This window comes from Coccomyxa subellipsoidea (genome assembly GCF_000258705.1).
Source record: "Coccomyxa subellipsoidea C-169, whole genome shotgun sequence".
NCBI classification, from domain to species: domain Eukaryota; kingdom Viridiplantae; phylum Chlorophyta; class Trebouxiophyceae; family Coccomyxaceae; genus Coccomyxa; species Coccomyxa subellipsoidea.
In genome coordinates this window covers 735176-759681 of record NW_005178042.1, presented here as the reverse complement: position 1 = coordinate 759681, position 24506 = coordinate 735176, and the positions used below count along the sequence as shown (strand labels likewise).

At 56.1% G+C, this 24506-nt stretch overlaps 4 protein-coding genes across 4 annotated transcripts; 3 read left to right on the top strand and 1 right to left on the bottom strand.

Annotated features, from left to right (window-relative positions):
• Positions 1–3280: 3280 nt before the first annotated feature.
• COCSUDRAFT_83444 (hypothetical protein) lies at positions 3281–8830 on the top strand (the record flags this gene model as incomplete). Its single annotated transcript, XM_005652311.1, has 10 exons — positions 3281–3287; positions 3513–4069; positions 4138–4415; positions 4713–4891; positions 5045–5196; positions 5472–6007; positions 6170–6381; positions 6546–7688; positions 7962–8073; positions 8821–8830. 10 exons carry the CDS (start codon positions 3281–3283, stop codon positions 8828–8830), a joined length of 3186 nt encoding a protein of 1061 aa, XP_005652368.1.
• Positions 8831–17373: 8543 nt separating this feature from the next.
• Positions 17374–19543, top strand: COCSUDRAFT_31939 (hypothetical protein; the record flags this gene model as incomplete). The annotated part of the gene is made up of 6 exons (XM_005651654.1): positions 17374–17597; positions 17712–17825; positions 18167–18307; positions 18608–18762; positions 19065–19179; positions 19476–19543. Coding segments are annotated over exons 1-6 (674 nt in total), but the record flags the coding sequence as incomplete, so codon positions are not given.
• A 608-nt stretch (positions 19544–20151) lies between these two features.
• Positions 20152–20958, top strand: COCSUDRAFT_34708 (hypothetical protein; the record flags this gene model as incomplete). The annotated part of the gene is made up of 2 exons (XM_005651653.1): positions 20152–20253; positions 20539–20958. 2 exons carry the CDS (start codon positions 20152–20154, stop codon positions 20956–20958), a joined length of 522 nt encoding a protein of 173 aa, XP_005651710.1.
• A 993-nt stretch (positions 20959–21951) lies between these two features.
• COCSUDRAFT_55188 (Metallo-hydrolase/oxidoreductase) lies at positions 21952–24500 on the bottom strand (the record flags this gene model as incomplete). Its single annotated transcript, XM_005651652.1, has 7 exons — positions 21952–22165; positions 22367–22458; positions 22784–22910; positions 23175–23305; positions 23580–23793; positions 24046–24175; positions 24386–24500. The coding sequence occupies 7 exons, from the start codon at positions 24498–24500 to the stop codon at positions 21952–21954; spliced, it is 1023 nt and encodes a 340-aa protein (XP_005651709.1).
• Positions 24501–24506: the final 6 nt, after the last annotated feature.

Sequence of the window (24506 nt, the reverse complement as noted above, 5' to 3'; positions counted from 1 at the left end):
ACAATTTCTTGTGAATTTGCACAGGACGATCAAATTGGTTCCAAGGCTCCAGAAGGCTTGCCACCTGTCCCAAGGCCATGGCAGCAGCCAAGGACTTGGCCCAGTGTGGTAACACAATCGCCAAAGGGCCGTATCCTATACACCGGTACACAGCCATCAGGCTGTGCGACCTGGAGATCTGGTTGGGAGGCTGATGTGATTGTAGTCTGAGTCGAGGTACCCTTCTGCTGCTTTTGCATTCAGTACCATGGAGTCAGGGACGGTGTTGCAGGGGAACACATAAATTTAAGTGGAAAGTTCATGGTCTTCGTCAATGGCATCACAATGGTGCTGCAGGACTTAATTCACATCAAGCGCCCCTGGATACTGGAAGCTAGCGGAAGGCTTCTTCCAGGTCTCATGGACAATCCAGGACGCAGAGGCAGGGGAGGGAGGGCTAGACCGACAGGCAGGAGGAAGCAGCTGCCCTCAGAGCAGCCAGCCTCACCCATTGATCCAACCCAGAAGAACCCAATCCAGAGCCTCGTCCGCACAGCCATTACACCTTCCAGCAATTCGGTGCATTTCTCCCCACATGCCTGCTATCTCAATACCTATTGTAGTCTTAGAGGCATCTAAAATATCGATCAAACTGACCTCTCGACTTGTCGCATCATACAACCACATTACTGCATCCAGCATGTTCCACAAGATGAGAGCGCAGAGCTCAGCGCAGCTCAGACGAGCTTCCATGCAGCAGGCGCGCAGAGTGGCGGCGTTGAAGGAGTTGCAGAAGGTGCTGAGGGATGATGACAAGAGCACGGCCAGCACAGTGCATGGCTTGTTGCCGGTGATGTGGCCCCAAACACTGGGCCTGCTCGGAGACAGCAATGCAGATGTGCGGCAGATGGCCGCACCTGTTGTGGGCATGCTGGGGGCCATGGCCACCCGCCAGGGCGCCAGATCAGGCAAGCGAAGCACTTCAGCCCTTGTCTGCATTTGCCATGAAAAAGGGTCCAAGTAATGAGTCACCATTGTGGCAGGTGAGCAGGTCCACAAAATCAATAATGCTTCTTGACCTCGTCTCTCACCTTCCTTGGTCGATGTGGGGGGCTCTTGCAGAGAGCATGCATGTGGAAGGCAATTGCAGAGGGCATGCATGTCTTACACCCAAGCACATGCATGCAGGTGTATCACCAGGATTGCTGTTTGACTGGGCGCTACCGCTCCTGAGCGCACAGCAGGGTAGTGCCGACAGCAGCAAGGCAGCAGATGTGGGGTCCATGTACTGGGTCATGACCGCACTGAGGGAGGGGCTGCAGCTGTGTGACGACAAGACAGTGTCACGCTATGGTCATGCATTGTTCGAGGCCTGCCAGGCTCTGCTGGAATCAGACGATCTCTCTGTGCACCTGCTCGCGCCTCTCTTGGCTCTCCTCACCCAGGCAAGCTGTACCTTTGTGTACCTACTGACAGTGCTGCATCCTGATCTTTGTTGGTTTCATCGAGTGATAATGAGAGATTGGTGTCCTGCAGATTGCGTGCTGTGCATGCATGCAGGCTGCTCGTCACATCCATTCGCTGCGCGCTCACTTCAAGGATCTCGTTGACCTCCTGCTGGGGTGGTCCCTGGAGCCCACCCTACCTGATGCTACAAGGTGATTGCCTTGTCCTTTGCCTCAATTTTTGTCACATTTGTATCATTTCTGGTCAACATCACTACAAAATCGAGATTTCTGCAACCACAGAGGATATAAAATAAAAACGTGCATGCATGCAGGCCGCTCCTGTACACGGCGTTCATGAGCTTCCAGCCCATCTGGCAGGAGCAGCAGAGCTTTGCAGCGGGCCTGCTCAAGAACCTGGTCTCAGATGTGGAGAGGCTTAGCTCAGCACAGGATGACGCAATCACCATCGATAACCTGAGGCAGCTTCTGTCTCTCAGCAGCTGCATCACAGCCATTATCCAAGCTTGCGGCGAATCAGCTCTCCCATGCATACATGGTGAGCTAAACATGCCTTGAAAACTTCAAATAGTTTGGGTTTTTATACTAATGTGCTGTTGTGTATTTCTGAGCGCATGTCGACAACGCAATATGGTCTCACTTATTATGTTGCTGGTTGCAGAGCTGCTCCAACGTCTGGCCAGAGCAATGCAGTCAGCAACACGCCAGTATCACGCGCTGTTTGATAGCATACCCTCGACTGCAGAGGAGATGTGCCATTTCCTGCGCATCATCTTCACAGTGGCCATGCCAGAGCACCGAGCTGCCCAGCAGCATGGCCACTCACCGAACAGCCATGGCCAGACAGACCCTGCTCCCAAAGCAGCGATAAGAGGGGGACAGACCAGTAGTGTGAAAGCGGGACAACACATGAACAGCGTGATAGGTCACGAGGCCACAGACAGCATGTCTGCACACCGTGGGGACCCCTCAGCCACAGCATTAGACAGCAGTCAGCCGTCTGCCATTCAAACGGACACAGAGACAGGCACTGCCGCGGTGACAGCGTCCTGCATGGCAGTGCTCGGCGTGGTGCTGGAAGTGCTGAAGGGCGCTGGTAGCTGGGCAAAGAGCGCTGACTTGCTGGCGGCACTGCGTCTCAGCACCACAATGCTGGAGATGCATGGCGCTTCCAGCAACACCCGCATCCCTGAGAGCATGCTGGATCTGCTCCTGGACTCCAATTCTTCCTTCTCCCAACTCAGGTGAACGGACAGTACGCAGTGAACCTCCATGAGGAAGGCCTTGCGAAGATTCCCTGCTATGTTGATCTTTGTGGATGACTGTGAATGGACTGACGTGCGGTTTCTGGTGAATGGCATAGGGGCGAGGGCGATATAGCAGTGGTCAAGCTCGTCACTCACACCTACCTCAGCTTGCTGCAACACCCTAGTCATATCACAGGAGAAGCAGCGCTGCGTTTGGTCCTGTCAGATCTCCGTGCACAGCTGAGCAGGGTCACCAAGGAAGGTATGATGGTGGCAACACTTATCTTAATTATACTTTGTGGCATGCAACCTTCGCCTGCAAACGACTTCAACCCCTTTCTGCAGCACTCGTGCATTCGAAGGAAGGTGCTTAGCTCTGACACAGTCCTGTTGCTGCCAGGTGCGTTTAAGGAAGGTGTGACAATGGCAAGGTATAGCCTGAGCTTGTTGAGCCAGGTGGCAGTGCAGAACCTACATGCTGCAGCAATTTGGGCAGGCCTTCATGACATCTGCAAGCCTTCAGGTACTTCTTCCATTGGCCTCATGATACAACATCATGCAATCTTCTGGTTTTTGCTCTTCTAAGTGATGGACAGTCAAAGTCAGAGGCCCTCCTTAACCGGTGCCTGCTGTTGTGCATGCACAGGCTCCATGCAGAAAGAGCCGCTGCTCTGGGTGGAAGTGCTCAGGCTGCTACAGTCCATATCGTCCCCAGACAGCCGGCAAAAACCAGGATCAGTCAGCCTCAGCCAGGCTTTGTCATTTTGGTACAACCTAGCCACCCGAGCCGACGGTCCAGCTGTTCGCCTTCTTGCCGCAGAATGGCTGGTCGCATCAGCAGCGGCCGTCTCACAGCATCAGAAGCTGAGCAGCCTGGACGACAGTGGATTGGGAGAGGGCATTGGCGCAGCAGAGGAGAGCTTGGGGTATTCTGTGCAGCAGTTGCAGCTCAGCCAGGCGGATGGAGCATCTGTCTGCAGCAGTGAAAGCCAGGAAGGCCGCATGCCAGCGACTAGCTTCTGTGAGGCTGCAGTCCAAGCAGTGCTGTCGCTCGCGGAGGCCGGGGATGAGTCACTGCGCAGGAGAGCCGCTGACTATGCGCGGCGGCTGCTCGCACCTGCAAGCGCAGCCGACACCGCTCCTGATCAGGCGGCTGTCCCTGGTGCACCAGACATGATTGACAGCGGTGTATGGGCTTGTGTGACTGATGAGCAGCTGGTGAAGCTGGGCCAGACAGCTTGTGAGCGGCTTTCGGACGTCTCAGCGGCGGTGGCGGGGCCGTGGCGTGGCCTCCTGTCGGAGCTTGAGCCCCACCTAGCGCGCATTGCCACCGGCATTGGCACTAGTTCCTCCTGTTGCCTGCCTCTACTGCAGCATGTGCGCCCTCCTCTCAAAGTGGTCCTTTGCATGCTATCGTCTAAAGAAATGAACCACCTCCTCATCAGGATGCAAGCGCGCAGGTGCGGCCATCGTGGCGCGCTGAGCTGGCGCAGCAGCCGCAGCGGCAGCTTCTGCAGCCGCAGCAGCTGACGCGAGTGCTGGACTGGTTCACCCAGGCCAGCCCTGCACTCCTGATCAGGCCGCAGGCCGGTCCCACCATTCTGACGCGGCCGGCCGCGGCCGATGCGGCGCCTGTCAGGAAGGAGGCCGACATGATGGAGTGGCTGGCGCAGCTTCCTGGCGCCTGCCCTGGCCTGGACGACACACAACCTGCCGAACTGAGGTGAGGCAAACATTAGTGTGTTCCCTTTTCAACGCTATTGGCAGGAGTATCCTGCTGTTGTGCATCTGAACTGTGCATTCCCCTCTGCACACACGTTTTCTCCAAGAATTATTGGCTCCCGTTGCAAGGACTGCCTGACATGTGTGAAAAGTACGATTCAACAACAAGTCAGTAGTGGGAACGACGGCCTCAACAGCAGCTTTAGCTGAGGGTGTTGCTGCAGCTGCCATACTGCAAAGCCTCAAATACAAGAGCTTTAAGCACCACTGATGTTTGATGGGTATTGTGGATCTGCAGGAGCCCAACAAGCCAGGCAGAGGCGGCCTGCTGGGCAGTGGAGGAGAGCGCTCGCCAGTGCGTGTCTGCACGAATGCGCACGCACTACGGCGGCCCGGCTCAGACCTTCGCTGCGCTGGAGGCAGGGCTCCAGACAAGACTGACGAGGGTGCTCAGCAATGCCAGTTCACCACACAAGGGTGAGCCTCCCGGTGGTCTTGCACCCTGCGAGCACCGTCCTGCACATGCCTGCTAGGTTGCTGTCACTACCTTTGCTGAGCTTGGCAATTTCACAATTTTTGCAACGGCTGCGGAATCATACGCCGAGTGAAAATCAAATGGTATATGTGCAGGTTCTGCAACGGAGCTGCAGGCGACGTGGCTCTTCCTGGAGTTCATGTTTGCCCTGGAGCGCCAGGTGCAGGCTGCATGCGAGGGCAGCTGCGCTCTCCCACCGCCGCCTCTGCCAGCCACATCTTTCTTCTCTGTCGGCAAGAACTGCAAGGTAAGCTCTCCTTTGGGAACTCTTCCCTTCTACGGACCAAAGTGCTTTCTGCTGAGACAGAACAACATGCATGAGGGGACATTGCGCTTGCATCAGGCAAAGCAGACGTGCTTCAATGTAGAAATTTTCGGGGAACTGAGACCAGAGTACGGATTTTGCAGGCCTGCGAGGAGTGGTTTGCGCGCATGCGACCGCTGCAGCTGCGGCTGGCAGCCGCATGCGAAAAGCACAGCGCCACGGCATTCCACGCATGCATGCACCTGCTCCATCTGCAGCGGCAGGCCTCGGCACTGCTTGCCCCCGCGCCTGCCGAGCCGCCGGCCCCCAAACCTTCCCCCGCAGCGCCGCAGCCTCCGGCGGCCGCGTCAGCCGCTGAGCCTGCGGCCCCGCTCGGTCAGGCTGACTGGCCCTCCCTCGGCGCGGCGTCGGCAGCAAGCAAGGCGAAGCCAAGCGCGCAGGAGAAGAAGCGCAGCAGGCAGGCTTCCAAGCCGGACAGGAAGAAGCAGGCCGGCCGGAAAGCTGTGCCGCTAGCGGTGCAGCCGCGCATCCTGCAACGCTCCGAGGAGGCCGCCGCTGCCGCCCGGCCAGAGCCCGCCAGCCGGCCTCCTTCGGCCTCCAGAAAGGCGGGAGCGCATCAAAAGTCCAGGCAGACGGCGGCGGGCGCTGACGTGCTGGAGAAGCTCAGCCGCGAGGTGCTGAGCACGCTGCGCCAGGCGTGCGGTGCGCTGTGCGCGATGGGCGACCCAGACACTATTGGGGGTCTCCATGCGCACGTCCTTGAGGCGTTTGCTGAGCTGTTTTCAACCACCAGGTGGGCTGCATATGCTCCTTGTGAGGGGTACACGTGCTGTCAGCTTCATGTCATTGTTACACAAACTCACACTCCTCAACGGCAAACAGCACCATTGTTGATCAATTGAAGTTCTTCTGCATGAATTTACATTGTGTTGACGTGATTGGTGTCCAATTGCAGGGTCCAGCCGGCAGCGCTGGGTTGGATGGAGGGCATGCGGCTCGAGGCAGGCGGCAGCTACCAGGCAGCAGCGCGCATCTATTTGGAGACCCTGCGCTCTGCGGGAGCATCCATGACTGCGGAGGGCGTCGCCTTCTTGTCAAGCAGAGCCGCCGCTGCATACGCCGCCATTGCCGACTGGGACGGGTTGGATGCTATCAGCTCCAAGACAGGTGGGGCTTTGAATGCTGGTCGGGCACATGTCAGGTCCTAGGCTATGCCTGTGGGACATCTGTGGGTTTGAGCACATGGTGCATCTAGTCATGGAAAGTGTGAGGCTGTGCACTTCTTTGAGATGTTCAAAATATGCAATTAGAAATTGTGTTTCCTGTTGCAGTGCAAGGCGCCTCAGCGTGCACGCGAACTCTGGCTGCTCTTGACCGAGGAGACAGCGAGAAGGCAGCAGCGCTCTTCAAGACCTGGTCGCCGGGCAGTGCAAGGAACGGCGAGGAGGCGGGCGCAGGCACAGCAGCTCCCACTCCCCGAGCTGCGCACAGCCCTCGATCCGTCCCAGGCCAAGTGCACGCATCTGCGGGGCTGTCAGACGTAGTCCTCTTGAAGGCTCTGGTGGCCTTGCAGATTGGATACCCCCCAGGCGCCGTGCGGACGGAGGTTCTAGCAAATGCAGCTGCCCCGGCTGCAGTATCGGACCAGCCATCCTCCATCAGAGCTGGCGTGAAGATCCTTGGCAGGGACAGCCGAAGGAGCCGGGGAGAAGTGCAGATCAGTGTGCAAGAAGGTCCAGCACCTATGCAGCCAGGCCAAAGCAGCGCACTGGCAGCAGCCCTGGAGGAAATCAGGGCAGAGCAGCAGCGGCTGGGCGCGCGGCTGGCACTGGTTGCCGGTGAGGGCATGGCGGCGACCGCGCCTCTGCTGGCGGACAGCTGGCTTGCCGCGTTGCTCTGCCGGTCTGTGGAGGCGTGCCTGCAGGGCGGGAGTCGGCAGGACCTGCTGCGCCAGCTCAGCAGCCAGCTTGCACAGGCCGCCGCAGGCCCGAGCTGGCAAAGCCGGCATTTGATGGGACTCGGCACCACCAAGATGGGGGGCCCTGACAGCGCGGAGAACTCCAGGCTGGGGACGGGCGGGCGTGCAGCGGACGTCAGGCCTTGGCTTCAGGCAGAGCGCGTCCTGCGCGTAGCAGCCGGCGGCGGCGGCGGTGGTAGCGCTTCAGAGCAGCTTCATAGCAGCTGCCTGCTGCTGGATCTTGCGGCGGCTGCGCGGCGCAGCGGCAATGAAGCTGTCGCTGCGCGGCTGCTCAACAGGGTGGCAGCGCAGCAGATCAGCAATCAGTCGGGGAGTGAGAATACAGGGGTATTGGCTCGGGCTACAGAAGCAGGCATGCATCAGGAAATTATGCTGAGGGTGCACATGGAGCGGTTGCTGCTGCTGGGCACTGATGCAGCTGATGAAACACATACAGTCCAGGCTGCTGCACTGTCGCAGAGCCTGACTGCAATGGGCACAGAGCGCAACACTGCAGGTGGGCGCTCACGAGTGCATGCACCAGATTGGGGCATTGCATGCTGTTGTGTGCTTCCTGCTGTGGGCGCTAATCACAAATCTGTAATAGAAGATGAACCGTATGACAAGAATGAGTGTCAACGCAATGCAGGGCGGTCCTTGCGCGCGGAGGCCTACCTGCGTCTGGCATCCTGGTCTGTCACGCTGCCACCTGCTGAGCTCACTGCACTGCGCGAGCGTGCACATCCAGTCACTTCTGATGGCACGCCGCACATCTTTGGCGGCCCCGCAGAGCCGCTGCAAACAGCCGAGGCAACTGGAGACCATGCCTTCCGTGCGCAGTGCTTGAACGCTGCTGCTGCTGCCTCGGCCGCGCCGCGGGGCTCTGTCATAGCGGGCAAAGCGTGGGAGGCCTACGCTGACTGGCTTTTTGCACAGCATGCGCAGCGTGCCAGGGTGGGAAGTGAAGCAGAGGGTCAGTCAGGGCTGCAGGATTCGCTTGAGCCAGCCACAGCACACAGTGGCGGGCAAGTGCCAGCTGGCGAAGGAGTAGCAGCGGCCTCAGATAAGCATGCAGTGGAAGCCTTGCAGGCATACTGCGCAGCTCTTGAGTGTGCTGGGCTGTCTGGCGGCCAGTCAGGCTGCTCAGAAGATCACATAGCTGCGCTCCTGCGCATTCTGCAGGTGCTCTTCCACTTGCCCATCATGTCTCCGTCACTTCGTTCCGCGCCATATCCGGCCTGATTTTGTTGAGCACGTCCCGAAAAGCATGTTCATGGTTGCCGATTGTTTGATGTCGATCTCTGCTGTTTCAGGTGCAGGCAGATCTGCTGGGCGAGACACAGAACCATGTTGGGGCCATTGACAGAGCCATTGCTTGCGTCCCTGTCAGCCTGTGGCACGCTGTCACGCCACAGCTGTTCTCTTACCTGGGCCACCCAAAGGTCTGTTCAGCCACACAACATCGCAAGTGTATGGGCTTACTCTTCAGACTTCTCTGATGGATCTAAATGCAGCACATCTGGTCTATTTAGAGCAATTTGAAATGTACGTTCAGCGCTTGCACACATGTGTGTTGAAATAATGGTGCCTGTGCAAGAGTCAGCTTGACCTCGGTCAAGAAGTCACGCTTTGTTGCATGACCTCTGCAGGAAGCTGTGAGAGCGTCAGTGTCTGGCATTTTGATCAGGCTGGAGTCCATCTCGCCCTCAGCTGTCATCTACCCAGCCCTGGCAACCCAACGCCGCTCTGGTACATCCTTCCCACAGATAATGCTGTCAGAAAGCCCGAAATGAACTTAGAAAAGAAGTTCACATGGACATGTTAGTGTCCTACAGCTGCGCTGAGACAGAGTATGACGCGTCCTTGAGCAGGTGAGAGGGGGTCGGGTGCAGAGGCGCAGAGGGTGCTGGACCCGTTGAGGCAGCGCAGTCCGGGAGCGCTTGATCAGGCGAGCATGTTTGTGGATGAGCTGGCGCGAGTTTCCAGCCTGTGGGACGAGCAATGGGTGCACACCCTGCAGGAAGTGCAGGTGCGCTCTGCTCACTGACGCGCCAAATTTTTCGTCTGTAATGTTGCCTTGGTTGCAGCCTATTGTCTGCCTTTCGCACACAGCATGTTCACTGCTGAGTGTTTTTATTGCGCTGCTGGCTGTATCTCATCAAATTATTGTCAGTGTGAGTCATACTTATAGCCCATGCTTGATGACTAAGGATGAGGTGTATTCCTTATAGGCCGAGGTGGAGCGGCGGCTGGGGGCGTTGAAGCGCGAGACCGCCCACATGCAAGCCATGCAGGACCCCCAAGCCGATATCAGCGAAAAGATGGCAAAGAGGCAAGTTTCTTGCCTTCCATCTGCTGTCAAATAAAGCGTGTCTGTCATGCACCTTGATAATAGCTCATGCAACTATGCTTCTATACATGCATGCAAGGGCTCGCATGAGATCAGAGACATGCGCATCATATGGCTCAGCATTGATCCATCTGCAATTTCCTAGCAAGCTTCAGATTCACAAAGTCTGACACAGTAGTGGCACGGAGCAAGGTATAGCCCAATGTTTGCTGATGATGTAAATCAGAAAGAGGTTACAACAGGAATGGAGCATGGGTGTATCTGTGAGGCTAAATGGGTACTGTGTGGAGCAGGTATGCTGACATGATGGCGCCAGCAGTGCTGATGCTGGACCAGACGGCAGCAGCAACAATCAGCCGTGAGCCGCAGACTTCCCACGAGCGCGCATTCCACGCCAGCTTCTCGGCGGCCCTCACGGACGCGATTGCGGCATTCCGCTGCGCCGGCCCGCCGCTTTTCGACGCCGGCAGCCGTCCGGCGGCGAACCTCCTAGAGCCCCTGCATGTGCTGGCCGGCAGCATTGAACGGCGCTGCAGGTGACTCATCCGATCCCCTTGATTTCTGGATGCGAAATCTGCTGCACTGCTACCCTGTGCCAATGACCCTGTCAAAAGCTTCAGGGCAAAGCTGCTCTTATCCAACCTATTCCTTATTAAGGTCTCTGAACATGTCAGAGAACATGTCAAGTATCTGGGTCTTGTTGGTGCAATGGCCAAGGGGAATTTGACAGTGAGGGATTACTTGGGCCTTGTGACTGAGGAACTTGCGGTCAATTCACAGGGTGTCTTTGGTCAAGCTAGCGGACATCTCACCACGCCTGGCGGCACTGTCAGCCTCAGTGCTGCCCATCCCAGGACAGCATGCAGCCACCCACTCAGCGCATCTCGCCGATAGTGCTCTCCCGATCCTTGTCAGCGTGGATGAGCGGGTAGAGATCCTGGGCACCAAGACGCGGCCCAAGCGCCTGTGGTTCCGCGGCAGCAACGGCGCACGCTACTCCTTCCTTCTCAAGGTGAATTATTTCTCCCCTCTAATTTTTAGTAGTTGCTATCCTTTTGTACTGTGGTACAGCTCGTCACCTTTGTTTCAGGACACTTTTGAAGGCAGGCACAGCTGCCTGAGACCGTGCAAAGCATTTGCATGTGTGTTGCTGCTGAGAACCTTTCTTCTGATTTGCATGATACCTTCTGTCCTTGATGCATGCATGCTGCAGTATGACACCTATTTGCTCTGGAGAAACTGCCTCTTGTATGTCTCGGGAAGATTAAAATATGAATAACATGAGCATCACAACATTGCAGGGCCGGGAGGAGCTGCGCTTGGATGAGAGGCTGATGCAGCTGCTGCGCTGCTCAAACGCCGTCCTGCGAGGCTGCAGCGTGTCAGCTTCCCGGCAGCTGCATGCGCGCACCTTCGGGGTCATCCCCTTGGGACCGCGCACTGGGTTGATTGAGTGGGTGGAGCACACAGTTCCCCTGTTTGGCCTCTACCAGAAATCCCTGCGCCACTCCATGGCTGCAGCTGCAGGTATTGTATTGACCAACACTATGCACTAGTGACGTGCACTCGTGACTGCATAATGTTCTGCAAATTTAAAATCACACGGCCATTGGATACACCTCTGCATTCCTCATGTGTAGGCAGTCAGTATCATGGAATGTAGCTGAGCACGCAGGACACGTACGCCTGTTGCTCTTACTCCGCACCCCTTGAATTCTATATTTGATTTTGCAGATCCCTCTCATGCAACTGCTGAGCCATCGACGAGGGCAGACGACGCGCAGCCAGCCCTTAAGCTGCCCACGCCAACTGAAGCTTTCTACAGCAGCTTGCTACCTGCCCTGAAGGTACAATATCTATCCCCTTGCCCATAAGACTCCCCTGTAACCCTGCGGAGACTTTTCCATTTCGATGCCTCTAATTAGGAGAGATTGACCACGGGTTCCTCTTTGATTGAGGAGGTATGTTTGTATTCGCAGGCAGCGGGCATTGATTCGCAGGCCCCAAGGAAGGAGTGGCCTCCGGGGGTGGTCAAGCAGGTGGTGAGGGATTTGATGCGCAACGCACCCAAGAGGATGATATCGCACGAGATCCTCGCCGGCGCTGCCGGGCCGGGGGACTGGTGTGCTCGCCAGCAAGCGCATGCGCGGGCGGCCGCTGTCATGAGCATGGTGAGCTGGGCACGTTGCCGCACATGCCAATTACTTGACCTTTACATCATTGTCACCAGAGCACAACAGGCACTGACACTGGCAATGGACAGCTGGCTGGATCACATTGTGTGCATGCGGCTATGTACAGCACAGAAGAACGGTATAATATGCGCATCTGAGCAGTATCAAACATTGCATTCGTGGCTGAGAAATGTGGCCGGGTCGAATCGGAAACATAATCGTGGACTGTCCTCACACAATGAGTTTTCAACGATGTAGTACACGGTCACATTCATGTCCCTTAGTGTTGAGGTAAAAAGCAATACTGTGCAGATTGGCTGGCTGATGGGGCTTGGAGACCGCCACCTGGACAACATTCTCCTCGACAACCGCACTGGCGAGCTGGTCCACATCGACTACAACGTGGTCTTTGAGCGCGGCCGGCAGCTGCGCGTGCCGGAGATTGTGCCCTTCCGGCTGACTCCATCCATGCAGGTCCGCCCCTCTTCCCACCTCGACGTACTGAAATAGACGAGATGACATGCACCTTGCATTGAACCCGTCCTTCTCCTTTTGGCAAACAGCAGATAATAACCATGCATCTGAGAGCATCAATTGACGAGTATCTTGCAGACTTGTATCATGACAAGGAGCATAGCTGCATCTGGCGATACGCTGTCAGTGAGAGTCTGTCATTTACCTAACCTTGCATGGCTGGTGCCTGCTGCAGGCAGCGCTGGGAGTGACAGGGGTTGAGGGCACATTCCGTCTGGGGGCAGAAGCAACGCTGGCAGCCCTGCGCGCATCTGAGAGCGCGCTCAGCACCGTTCTGCTCTCAGTCCTCGATGACTCATCTGTTGACCTGTCCTCCGGCCACCACATGTCAGTCATCCACAAGGCAAGCTCCCAGCAACTCACCCAACTTCCCCCAACTGACCCAACTGTTTGCATGGATCCTGGAGGTATTCAATCATGTGAGATGTGGCAAGATTGTACCTAGTATTTGAAGCAGCTTTCACAAAATATTCTGAGACTGCATGGACAAGTGCTGAGATTTTGTTGTCATGCGCAGGAGGCTGACCTGGCGGTGACTCTGAAACTTGTCAGCCTGCGCATCGGAGAGGCCGGACCGCTGCTGCTGCCCCACTTCAGCACATTGGCTCAGGCTCTCATGGCAGCCGGGGAGGTTCTGCAGCGGTGGAGCCCGCTTTTCCAGAAGGCCGCTGCCGCGCTGCAGGCCGCAGAGCATGCCTGTGAGCAGGCTGTCTTCCACCAGGTATACTTTATTCCTGTGTGCCCCAGACAACTTCTAAGAAAATGGAAATTACATTTTCTTTCTGCAAGCGGCTCGCCCCCACGCAAGGTTAGTGTCAAACCAGCACATGGAGGCCCATCATGGAGGGCGTCTCAAGGCATTATAAGATCCCTCCTGTGAGCAAGGCGTTGAGGAGCAACACTGGCTGCCTTTAGAGACCCCTCATGCGGAATGACCTCGTCGTCTTGGTTGATTCCAGAAGTGTTTGTTTGTGACATTTTCGGCTTTTCAATCGTATAGAGGTGTGTTATGATGCTGTGCGCAGGCAGCCCTGACTGGGGCTCAGGCGCGGATGGAGGGAACGCGCGAGCGGCTGGCCGGGGCACAGGCGGCAGAAGGTCAGATGCGGCGCGACATCGGCAACCTGCGCTCGGCCGTGGAGCAGGGCTTGCGCGAGTGCAGGTATTGCAGAAAGCTCCAGCATTTGCTCTCCAGACGCATATCTGTACAGCTCAGCTGGCATGCAATGAACACCAGGAGCCCCTGGTGCACTTAAAATGTCCGACTCGCACGATGCTCTGTTCTGAAAACCGTGAGTTGTTGGGGGAAAGGTGGCGAGAAAGTGTCCTAATGCGCAAGGTTGTGCTAAAGACAATGTGTGGTCATGTGTTGGGACAGGGGATGGGCGGAGCGGCATGCGTACACGGTGCAGAAGCTGCGCAGCAGCGCGCTCCAAGAGCTCAGCCTTCCAACAGAGTACTGGCTGTCCAGCGCCAGCCGTGCTCCCCTGGGTGCGCTGCCTTGATTTTGTGCTCCTCATCACAGCTCTTTGATCCCACTGCTGAACACATCTTAGCGCTGCCTGAGTGTCACGATATGGTATCTTCGCCTCCTGTGATGACCATGGCCATGGCAGAAAGTGATCATGTAGTTGTGCTTGTGGCATGCATCTGCATGTTGCCATGCATGTCGAGAATTACTTCATGATTAGGGAGGGCATGTGCGTGTGCAGGTCTGGTGAGCCCTGTGGGGAACCCAGCGTCGAGGGCTGTCGTTCCCCTTGCGCTGGGGTCTGCAATCCGACCCCCGCCGGATCTGCTGGGCCTGTGTGCGGCTGTGGACGAGAAGGGGGCTGCACTCCTCACTGCCCGAGACCAGGCCATGCTTGCTGCCACTGCCGCTCTGCAGGTTTGTGACCTTTCTGTTATGCCAAATCTTTAGCTGGGCATAATTTGGCTGTTATTTGGCAGATGCACCTCCGAACGGCCATGATAAGGGCAGGATGCACAGAAGGATGGCAGAGCAAGTGAGGTGCATGCATGTGATGCTTGCATCATGTTGAGTTTGGAGTGGTTGATGATGGATGTTGTGCGTGCAGGAGTATGCAGCTGCGCTGCAGCAGGTTCTGCCACCTGACTATGTTGCCAGCTCGCACCATGCCAGGTGGGACGGCTGTTTCGTGGCTGCCATTGGCGCATGCGACAGGAGCCTTGGAGGTGTCATCTCGCCAGCTGCAGCAGAGGTGCCAGCCTCCCCATCCAACACTTTCGAATTTGTTTTCCGTACTGCATATTGTGAAACTCTGTTGAATAAAGATGGAGTATTCCATCAATAGCATCTGTTGTATGAGCAGGGCTGTGTCAACCCAGATAAATTGTCTCAGAATGCACTGGCAATGATTGATTTGGACGCTTGTTGCAGGGAGCATTCCAGCTGGCATGGGAGCACGCGCCACTCCTCTCACCAGCGCATGATGCAGTGAAAGGCTACAGAGCACTGCATGTGGCTGCCGAGACCACACTGTCCTCAACAGCAGCCTCCCAATGTAAAAATTCCTAACTACCTCTCTCATTTGTTCTCCTCTCAGCTTTAAGGACGTCGCTGACTGATGCGCAGCCTCAAAGAATCAAATCTCCTACAAACTTCAATGATATTGATTTTGCTGACTATGATGTTATTGGCAAACTGTCCAGGTGAGGGCGAGAAGCTGGGTCAGAAGGCAAGCGAGGGCATGGAGACTGCTGAGGTGGCCAGGGCGGTGCTGCTGCAGGCGCTGCAGCAAGAATTCGCAGCCAGTTTGAGCTCTGCTTCTCCAGCATTTGCTGAATTCCTGCAAGATCGACTCTCCTGGATCCAGGTGAGCATGCCCAAAACTCCACCTCTCATACAGCGCAATGCATTGGCATTGTTTTTAATGTAATGGTGTTTGCTCTATTGGACATTGTTTTCACATTGAATTTCTGTGCACAGGATCAGTCAAGGCAGAAAACACTGGAACAACTCCTGCAGCTGTTGCTGGGAATTGCAGAGGTGGCAAAGGAGGCCACAGGTGGCTTCCTTCAGCCAGCAGCTTCTCTTGGTAAAATCCACTTCGCTACCTGCTTTGTTGAATCAATCTGCTTGGAAGAGGAGAGATAAGGAAAATGCATGACTGATTTTTCTGACGCATGATATACTGCAAGCAGGAGGTGACGAGTCTCTGCTGCACCCCTTGATTGCGAGGGTCACCTGCGCTGCTCAGGCCCAAGCTAGCTTCGACCTTCTGCTTGCGCCTGCTCTGGTGGGCTGCGCTGCGGCAGGGCCAAATGCTGCAATGCTCAAGGTGAACCCCATATATGTACCCTGCCAGTGTCTTCTGTCTCTACTTAGTTGATCAGTCTCACCACTGTGTCTAGCTGATGACAGGGTCACAGGACTGCTACCACCCTTCCCAAGGTCGGCAATGAACATGCGTGAGTGTGTGGGGTTATGCAGGATGCTGCAGCGATCAACAGGTTGAGGCAAGCAGTAGAGAGCATTTTGCATGAGGCCCGTCACTTGGCTCACCAGCCGCGGGAGGAAGCTCCTAGCACCTCTGTCACGCAGGAACAGGCACGCACCTCCAATCGACCGTGACCCTTGAAGAGAGAAACACACCATGCGCCCTCAAGCTTGTGACCTCTGATGTTCCATCCTTGGGTAGTTCAGTCAAATGTAAGTGCCTATAATCGTACATGCATGACTCTGGACATTGATCAGACTCTGACACTGGTCAGACACTGGACAGCCTCTGGTCAGACTTCAAAAGAAATGGGGCAATGCCTGCAGGGTGGACGCGAGCAGGAACTTGATGCCAACGTGCAGGCCCTCGCAATGGAGATTGAGGGCCTCCAGCAGAGGGCAGCTGCATGCGTGGACCAGCTTGAAGCAATGTTTGGGCTCCACCAGACTCCGGCTGCCCAGTCTCCCATTCTGCCTGCCTTTGGACACCTCTACAGGTCCCTGCGCGGCTTGTTCCTTGATGGAGACAATAGCAGACGGGTAGGAACTGTTCCTGTTTGCTGGGCTTCTGCTAGGCTACATCTCAGATGTCACTTTCACCACATCTGAGATGGTACCAAATGTATGTGCTCCCTGCACGTGTGTTTCTCAGGAGATACTGAACATGACCTGGGGAATCTATTCAGCGTCTCCCAAGAGCTACACGTGTAGGGAGCAGAGATGCTGGACGCATTCCTTGCATCAGTGATCTGCATGCACAGCTCTGGTTTTCCAGTAACATTTAAAATGCATGGTGACGTGCAGGATGAGGCAAGCCTGCTGTCTGATCTCAAGGGCTGGCAGGCGGCAGTCTTTTCTGTCAGGCTCATGGACGATCTCCTGCGATCCTGCTTCGAGCAGCCTGGCCCGCCTCTCCCTACCATCGGGCATGCAGCACTCCCACACACTCCTTCCCAGGAGTCCACCCACTCTGAGCCACACAATGTCACAGCAGCACAGGAGCAGCCTCCAGTGCTGCCCCGCCTGCAGAGCACCCTTGCCACCGCCCTGGGAGACCTCATGCTGCGCTCCACATCTGCAGTGATCGCATGCATGCACCACAGCGCAGCCAAGCCACTCCCCTCAGGCGGCCTGGTGATTCCCACGTCGTCTGAGGGGTTGAATGGGAGTCAGCTGTATGCCGCACTGCTGGAGGCAGACCCTCTGCTGGAGTCTGCGGACCAGGAGCTAGACAGGCTAGAGCAGGAGGGGCCAACAGTGGACGAGGAAGATGCAGAGGGGCTAGACTGGCTGGATGAAGCAGCCATGCAGCAGCAGCTCCCTTCAGAGGCTGGGGAGGTGGAAGCGTGGGGCGGTGCAGCAGATGAAGAGCATGCGGAGAGTTTGAGGGCAGAGGCGACGGAGCCATTCCTCCAGCCCTTCTTGGACTTTGACGAGGAGGCAGGCGGGGCCGAGGGAGCCCTGGAATCCAGCATGGAGCAGCAGGGAACGCCCCCTGGACCGGGCCTGGGCGTGGAGTCAGGGCAGGACAGAGCAATGACACCCCTGGAGCTGGAGCCCTTCATGGGATTTGACGGAGGGTTCGAAGGCGCGGATGAGCCTCTGGAGTCTGACAGCCAGCAGATGTCCGGCACGGACAGCAATGCAGGCTCTGCCAGCTCGTCACAGCAGAGCCTTGTAGCGCTGGAAGCTGATGAGCGCAGCACTGATGACGAGCAGGCTGCTGTTGGTGTAGTAGCAGCAGACATGGCCCCGGCTAGACTGGAGCGGCAGAGGTCAGCTGCCATGCAGGAGCTGACTGCAGAGGGAGCAGAGCTTCTGGGTCTCATGAAGGCTTGCGTGGAGGCGTGTGGCGCGCATGCAACCTTTCAGCTGCAGAAGAGCGCTGTGCTCGCTGCTCTGCAACAGGTGAGAAGTTGCACATCCATGAACCCTGCTCCTTTCTCTGGATTTGATCTTGACAAAAAGGAAAGATTTATGCTGCATGCGGCTGTGTACAGAGTCATCTTGTGATGCATGCAGGCTGAAGGCCAGCCCGCTGCGAATGCGGCTGCAATTGCTCTGTACGAGTGGGCGCACGAGCCTGACCTAGCAGCTGCTGGAGTACTGGGCCCACCCATCGAAGTGGCTCCTCAGGTAGGCCTCTTTTAGGATGTCAAGCAACAGGGGTCCGCAGCCAGTATGCAGTCTGTGTTGCGTCTTGATAGACATACATCGCTTGCCGTGCTTCGGTGTAGTGGTGCGACTTGCAGTGCGGACAGTATGAATTATCATTCGGAGGGTCAGAGCGTGCAGGAAAGCTGAGAATCATTAGAAACCACATTGACACCATATTGTCTCACGTTTTGTACTCTACAAAGTCTGTATGGATCCCTGAAATAGGGCTCTGCGGGGAAGTGAAGCCATGTTGAAACCACATTGCCTCGAAGTTGTAGCTAATTTTTGCCTTGTCTTTGAAAGTCTGCCGTGCTGTGCAGGGTCAGCAGGGGTGGACGCTGCGGCACCGGCGGTCGCAGCTGCTGGGGGCGCTGGATGCTGCGCTGCGCACGCTGGCCGGCGCTGACGAGGCCCTCGCCGCCTGGGCCGCCCACGCCGCCGCCGCCGAAGCCGCGCTGCAGGCACGCCTGCTCACACCAACACACCTTCTTTTGGTCACCTGATATTAAAAAGCTGGTCCTCAACTGTGCTCCATAATAAATGTTCTTTCAGCTTGTATTTCATGAGCAGAACTTTGCACAATTCATCCAGGTGCTTGCCCAATGTTGAGATGGAGGGATAAAGTGTATGCTGAAGCGATAGGCGAGCTTCTCTCACGAGCAGAAGCGTCCGCACAGCAACACAGATGACACGACAAAGTGACCCAAAGCTGACCTCATGGTGTGATGTATAAGTGGTGAAAAACCTTGTTGCGGGTGCAGGCAGCGGTTTCTCCGCCGGGCGAGGCGGCGATGGGCGCGGCGGCACACCTGAGCCACTTTTTGGAGCTGCGGCGGCAGTGGCTGACCATTGCGGGCGACCAGGCCGCCAGCCTCATGCGCCTAGGGCAGGCGGTGCTACAGCTGGAGCTGTCCAGGTGAATTTAGTGCCCAATGACTGCATCGCCGTCTTGCTCTCGATAAATGGGGGCCTTCCTCTTCGGCTAAGCAGGCATGCACGCATGCAGTCGTGATGCAGAGCCCATTTCACCATCTTATTCTCGATGAATCAACGGGAACGACTCCTTTTGCTGGCCAAGAATGCATGCAGACACTAATGGTGCGACACCATACTGCGTCGTGAAAGCGTAGAGGGAGAGCTGGCTGTGATGGGTGGTGGCCCGTGGCTACAGTGGTGTGTGTTTCTTTGGCATGGGCTGATTGGGTGAATGGTGCGCAGGGAGGGGAAGGCGTGGGCCGGCGCATCGGGCGCGATGGGCGGCTGCGAGGGCTACCGCCCACTCATGCAGCAGCTGCAGCTGCTCTGCACCGCCTGCGTAGCCGCAGTCAGCGAGGTGACCCAGACTTGCTCAGCAATCACCCCATCCAAAGAATTTTCCCTTCTCAGATGTCTGGCATCATCTGCCCATGCCCCGACCAGTTTGAACTGTCACACTAATCCACAGCAAGGATGATCAAAGAAGGTATCGCAGTACTGAGCTGCAGACTTCGTAGGCCCCGAAGACGTAGCTGCAGACGCCCTGCGTGTATGCCCCAAGGCCTTTGCCTCGGGGTTTGCCGACCTGTAACAGAATTAATCGCAAGATGCGTGGAGAGTAAGGCTGATGGGTGCTGATGTCACCCTGCGCAGGCGCACACTGCGCACGATGAGCTGGCGGCCCTGGACGCTGAGCTGGCAGTGACGGCGCCAGCTCTTGAGGCGGCCGCGCATGCAGAGCGCGAAGCGAGCGCCGCTTTCGCCTCATTGGCAGCGCCTGTTTTGGAGCACAGCGCTGCGGCCGGCAACGCATGCGAGGCTGCGCTGACGGCCCTGGAGCGCGCCCCGCTGCGACGCATGGACTTCATCGTCCATGACCTCAAGCACTTGGCCGGACAGGTGTGAGATTCTTGGGATCTTTGTTTTCCGGGATTATTGCTGCGCATGCAAGTGGAGCAATACATGTTCTTGTATGTGTTCAGCCCACACATTGAATTGGAGACAATAAGGACTTCGGTTGCTTGGCTTGCATACTCAGCAGCGATTTACCTGGCAGCCATGCATCTGGTCAAGCTTGCGCTGAGTCTCCCTGGTCTCATTATAATATCCGGAGGTGATTTGTATCTGGGGCAAAGGCACACAACTGACAAGGGAAAGGATTTGGCTTCAAAGAAGACATTCTCACAAACGTTGTAGATGTAGTATGCCATGCATGAAACAGGGGGTCACTGCAGAGGATGCAGTGCGCGACTTGGCTCGGGAGGCATTGCAGCACCACCGGAGCATCACAGCCGCCCGGCCGGCGCTGTCCGCGGCGCTGCTGCCGCTGATGCAGGCGCTGCGGCAGCCGCCCGTGCAGCCGTCGGCCGCCGGACGCGTGGCCTCCCTGGTTGCAGCTGCGCGACCGCACGCCGCCACTGCAGAGGCGCAGGTACTGTCTTTGCCGTACCGGACCCCTTTTCCAGCTCATTCTTCTCGTTCTACATCATTTCCAATACTTCCTCGTCTTAGAAGGAGCTGAGAATAAATTATATTCTGAGTGAGAATATCTTCAAGTGGAAGAACCTCATACAACAGGATGTTTCTCCTGCTTCATGAGGACGTTGGACCTGCTTCGGCTTGGGCGCCGTGCATATTCGATGTGTTATTATGTGCATGGCAACAACCACTAATGCAGCAGATACTTAATGATGGGGTGTGCTGCTTATTGTTGCAGGTGGCGGTGGCATTGGAGGCAGCAACAGCCGCAGAGCGCCTGCAGTCGGTGCTGCCGTCCGTGGCAGAGGCGGCCACTGCAGCCGTCCAGGCGCTGCAGCAACCGGGTGCTGCACGTGTCGCACATGCCGGCACACAGCGGGAGCACGGCGGCCGTGGCACGGCGCGGCAGGCGCAGGCGGTTGCCATCTATGAGCGCTTTATGGACAAGCTGACGGGCCGAGGAGGGCAGCGTTCTGGGCAGCAGGGCGCTGCCCAGGGACACCGGCTTCATGGGGCAGCAGGGGGAGATGAGGGCCAGGGAGGTGATGTCAGCAATCGGCCGCTCAGTGTCTCGGAGCAGGTGTCTGTGCTGATCGAGGAAGCCACCAGCCTTGATAAGCTGGCGCAGATGTATGAGGGGTGGAGTGCGTGGATCTGAGGCATTCCTTGAAGCGCCCACCTAATGCATGTGTCAGTAGCAAGGTCTCTAGTCTCTGACTGCACAGATATGGCCGGTGGAGAGTGAACAGTGCAAATTCAAATGATGTCCTGAAGTGGCAATGGTGGTACAGAAATGGCACATCGTGGCAGACTGAACGGTTCAGTTACATGACATTAGGTCAAGAAGCTCATGGATTGTTACCAAGTGTCTGGCAGACCTATGTATAGAGAAAGACAGGGGCCATGTGCAGTTCCTCATGACTGACAAGCCTCATAAAATCTGGCACCTTGTTCTGTCACTTGCAATCGCCATCACATTCAAGTCATCATAACTTGTAAGCAAAAAACACGTAACTGCGCAGCTGCTATCAAATACAGAGCAGATTCACTGCAATGCATGCAGCTGCAGTCCTCAGTCAGTGTCAGGATCAGAGTATTCTTGCAGCAGCTCATCACTACTTTGAACATTCTTCATGAATTGGGGGATGCGGCCAAATCCAGCAAGCATCGTTTCTGACTGATCAGACACTCATCGGACTTTGATTTGACTTCCGATGGAGTACGCCATCTAGATCTGGCCCAAGTCGACACAAAAACCTGGCCCCAATGCAGCATACTTCATTCACGGCAATGGCCCTCGAATCTCACGTTGTGTTCTCGCGCATGCAACCATGACAATAGCTTGCACAATATGAAATGAAAATTCAACAGCAATAAACCTGCTCTAAATGCATTGAAAGAAAAATCATGACAAGAAGCATCCACCAATACGTAATTCTGCTTTTCGCCTGACGCCGCAATATCCCGCCAGCTACAGAAAATCTTCGTATGTCAGATACCATATTCATTTCAGGGGTAATCAGGGCTGTTCATTTTGTCCATTCTCCGCTTGTCAAATCACGATGATTTCCCGCCGCGGAATCTGACACGGCCTTCTTGAGCTGTCTCATTGCATCTGCAATCAATGTCTTGCATCTTGTCTTCGTATATTTCATTCGGGCATGATGCCGCTGTGGTCAAACTCCAGGTGACCCAGGCCGCGCGCGGTTTCGCGTTCAACCAGCAGCTGGATCTGGTGCTTCCGGTCGGCCGCATCGTCGACGCTGCCGGGACGGCCGTGGCCGGGCAGCACATGCACCCAGTCGAAGGCCGCCAGCTTCTCGCAGCTCTCCACCTGCTTGCCGACCTGCCACCAGTTGAACCGCCTGCATGCATGCAATGCACCTCGATTAGCGACTGGAGTTTGCTCGGTGTCGCCAAGGAAGGACAAGCGGACTTCCAAAGTATTACCTCACCACCCATGAGGACACCTCGGAGGCAACAGCATGCCTGTTGTCAAGTTGTAGCAAATGGAAAATTTTCAAGTGCATGCAGCAACTGCTCACAAGCGAATTATGGGACCTCACCGTGTGATGCCCAGCTTGCCTTTGTCTGGTGACGTGGCAGTGGTCCACTCACCCACAGAATCCGTTGCCAGGTGATCTCCAGAGAACAACACCTACCAAACAAGAATTACTAATTAGTGGCTCAGGTCAAGTGCTGCTTTTGTGCAGATGGGAGCAACTGTGCTGCTGCTCTTCAGATATCACTCCAGCTGGTGTGTGGCTACCCACAACCTGCTCTGTGTCATGCATGTCATCAGAATGTGTTTTCATGACACAGCACAGCGATCTGGATATTTGAACACCCTCAAAATACCTCATGCCCCAGCAGGTTCCTTAAGGCCCTCAAATGGCTAGTGGTATTCCCTTCATTTCCGTGGCTTTCTGTCATATGCAGACAGGAATGGGCATGCATCGTGAAGGGTAGCGCAATTGAATTACCTTTTGCGCCTCGTAGACGAGGCAGCAGTGGTGCTCGGTGTGCCCTGGAGTCAACACAATCTGCATGTCGCCGCTGCCATCCGGCAGCGGCCAGGGCCCCTCTCCCTCCAGCTTCACCTCCACTTGGCTGCGCAGATAAACACATCACAGGTCTTCACCTCAACACGCCTACACTGCTCGCCGATTCTACCGGTGTCAGGCACTTGGTAAAAAGCATGTGAGGAATTACACATCCTATCCTGCAGAGCCAGACTTGTCAAGTGAGTTTGCTCTGGATCTGAATGCCGGGATGACCACTGTGCATGCTGAGTGGGATTCAGCTCATTTATGCCAGTGCCAAGATGCATGCTAGCGACCGTGAGGAGCACGGTAATGGCCGGAGGTGACTCACTCTGTGCCCTGCTGCGCGTTGGTCTCCCCGACATGCATGATGCGCTCCGCACCGAGCGCCTTGGCCCACTTGGCGTGCTCCGCCACATCATCTCGATGCGTCAGGAAGATGTACTTGGCGCCACCCATCGCCTGCGCTCCCAATATCCTCACTATCATTACGGCACTCCTTTAGTGTTGTCAGTCCTCTCCTTCATCACGAGGTGCACAAAAATGGAGGGATCTCTAGAAGACCAGCAATGGCTCCTCCATGCGGCATGACAAGCGGGCTGGAGTGGCAGATACAGCTCTGGGTCAATACTGCCTCACAGCATCGCATATCCAAATCCAGGATCGTTGTCTCTTCAGAAATTTGAGCCTTCACCATATCCCTGAAACTTGCGATGCCTGGTCATGCGGTGCGCACCTGGATGCGCTTGAGCAGCTTGGGCACGAAGCGGGGCACGTCTACGAGGACGTTCCCTTCGGGCCTGGTCACCAGGTAGCTGGCGCAGCCGAAGGACAGCTCGCTGTGAAATCCGCAGTGGAACACGTTGTCCAGTCCGTAAACGTTGCGGGGGAAGCTCTCCTCCGCCTCCTGCTGGGCCTCCCGGTCCTTGTCAGCAACGTGAATCGAGTACCTGCGCCGCATGTGAATTTGTACTTACACTTTGATGATGGTTGCTGGGAGGGTTGAGGGGTTTTGGAAAAAAAAGGAGTAGGATTTGCAAGTGTTGGACTGCCTGGACTATACAAGCTTGGCAAGTGGGCTTCTCAGCAGGTATCAGGAACAACGAAACAAATGAAATTGGCTTGGTGGCAAAGAGAAACGGTCCATTCTAGATCGTTTTCAGTACAGGCGCAAAAGCTAAGTTAGCTGGCCACGAGCATACGTGGGACAGGAGAGGAGGGCTTGGAAGGCCTGGAGGCGCTGCTCTTTGGTCTCTGGCTGAGCTAGCACTGCTGACTGGCTGTTCTTTCGCTTGAAAAAGTCCGGCGCCATGTAACGGCACGTATCGCAATCTGCAGACATGAGTCATAAAACTTAATGAGCGACAGCAGAGTACATTTCGGTTTAAATGTTACGTCAGTCGATGGCTTGCACATCGTTTGAACCTTTGGAAGGCCTGTAAATTTGTCAAAGCGTTTGCTTGTAGCTATTTGAAACCGAAATTGGAAATGCCAACCCTGCGACAAACCATGATCGAAGCAATCGGCCAAGGTTGAGCGCACCGATGCATGTGTGGTCGACGAAGAATGCGCCTGTTTGATCTAGCCCAACATTTTCCGAACGCGGCTTCCTGACATCCTTCTTAGGCGGTTCTTGCACGACTGCCTGCACCTTCATGCGCTG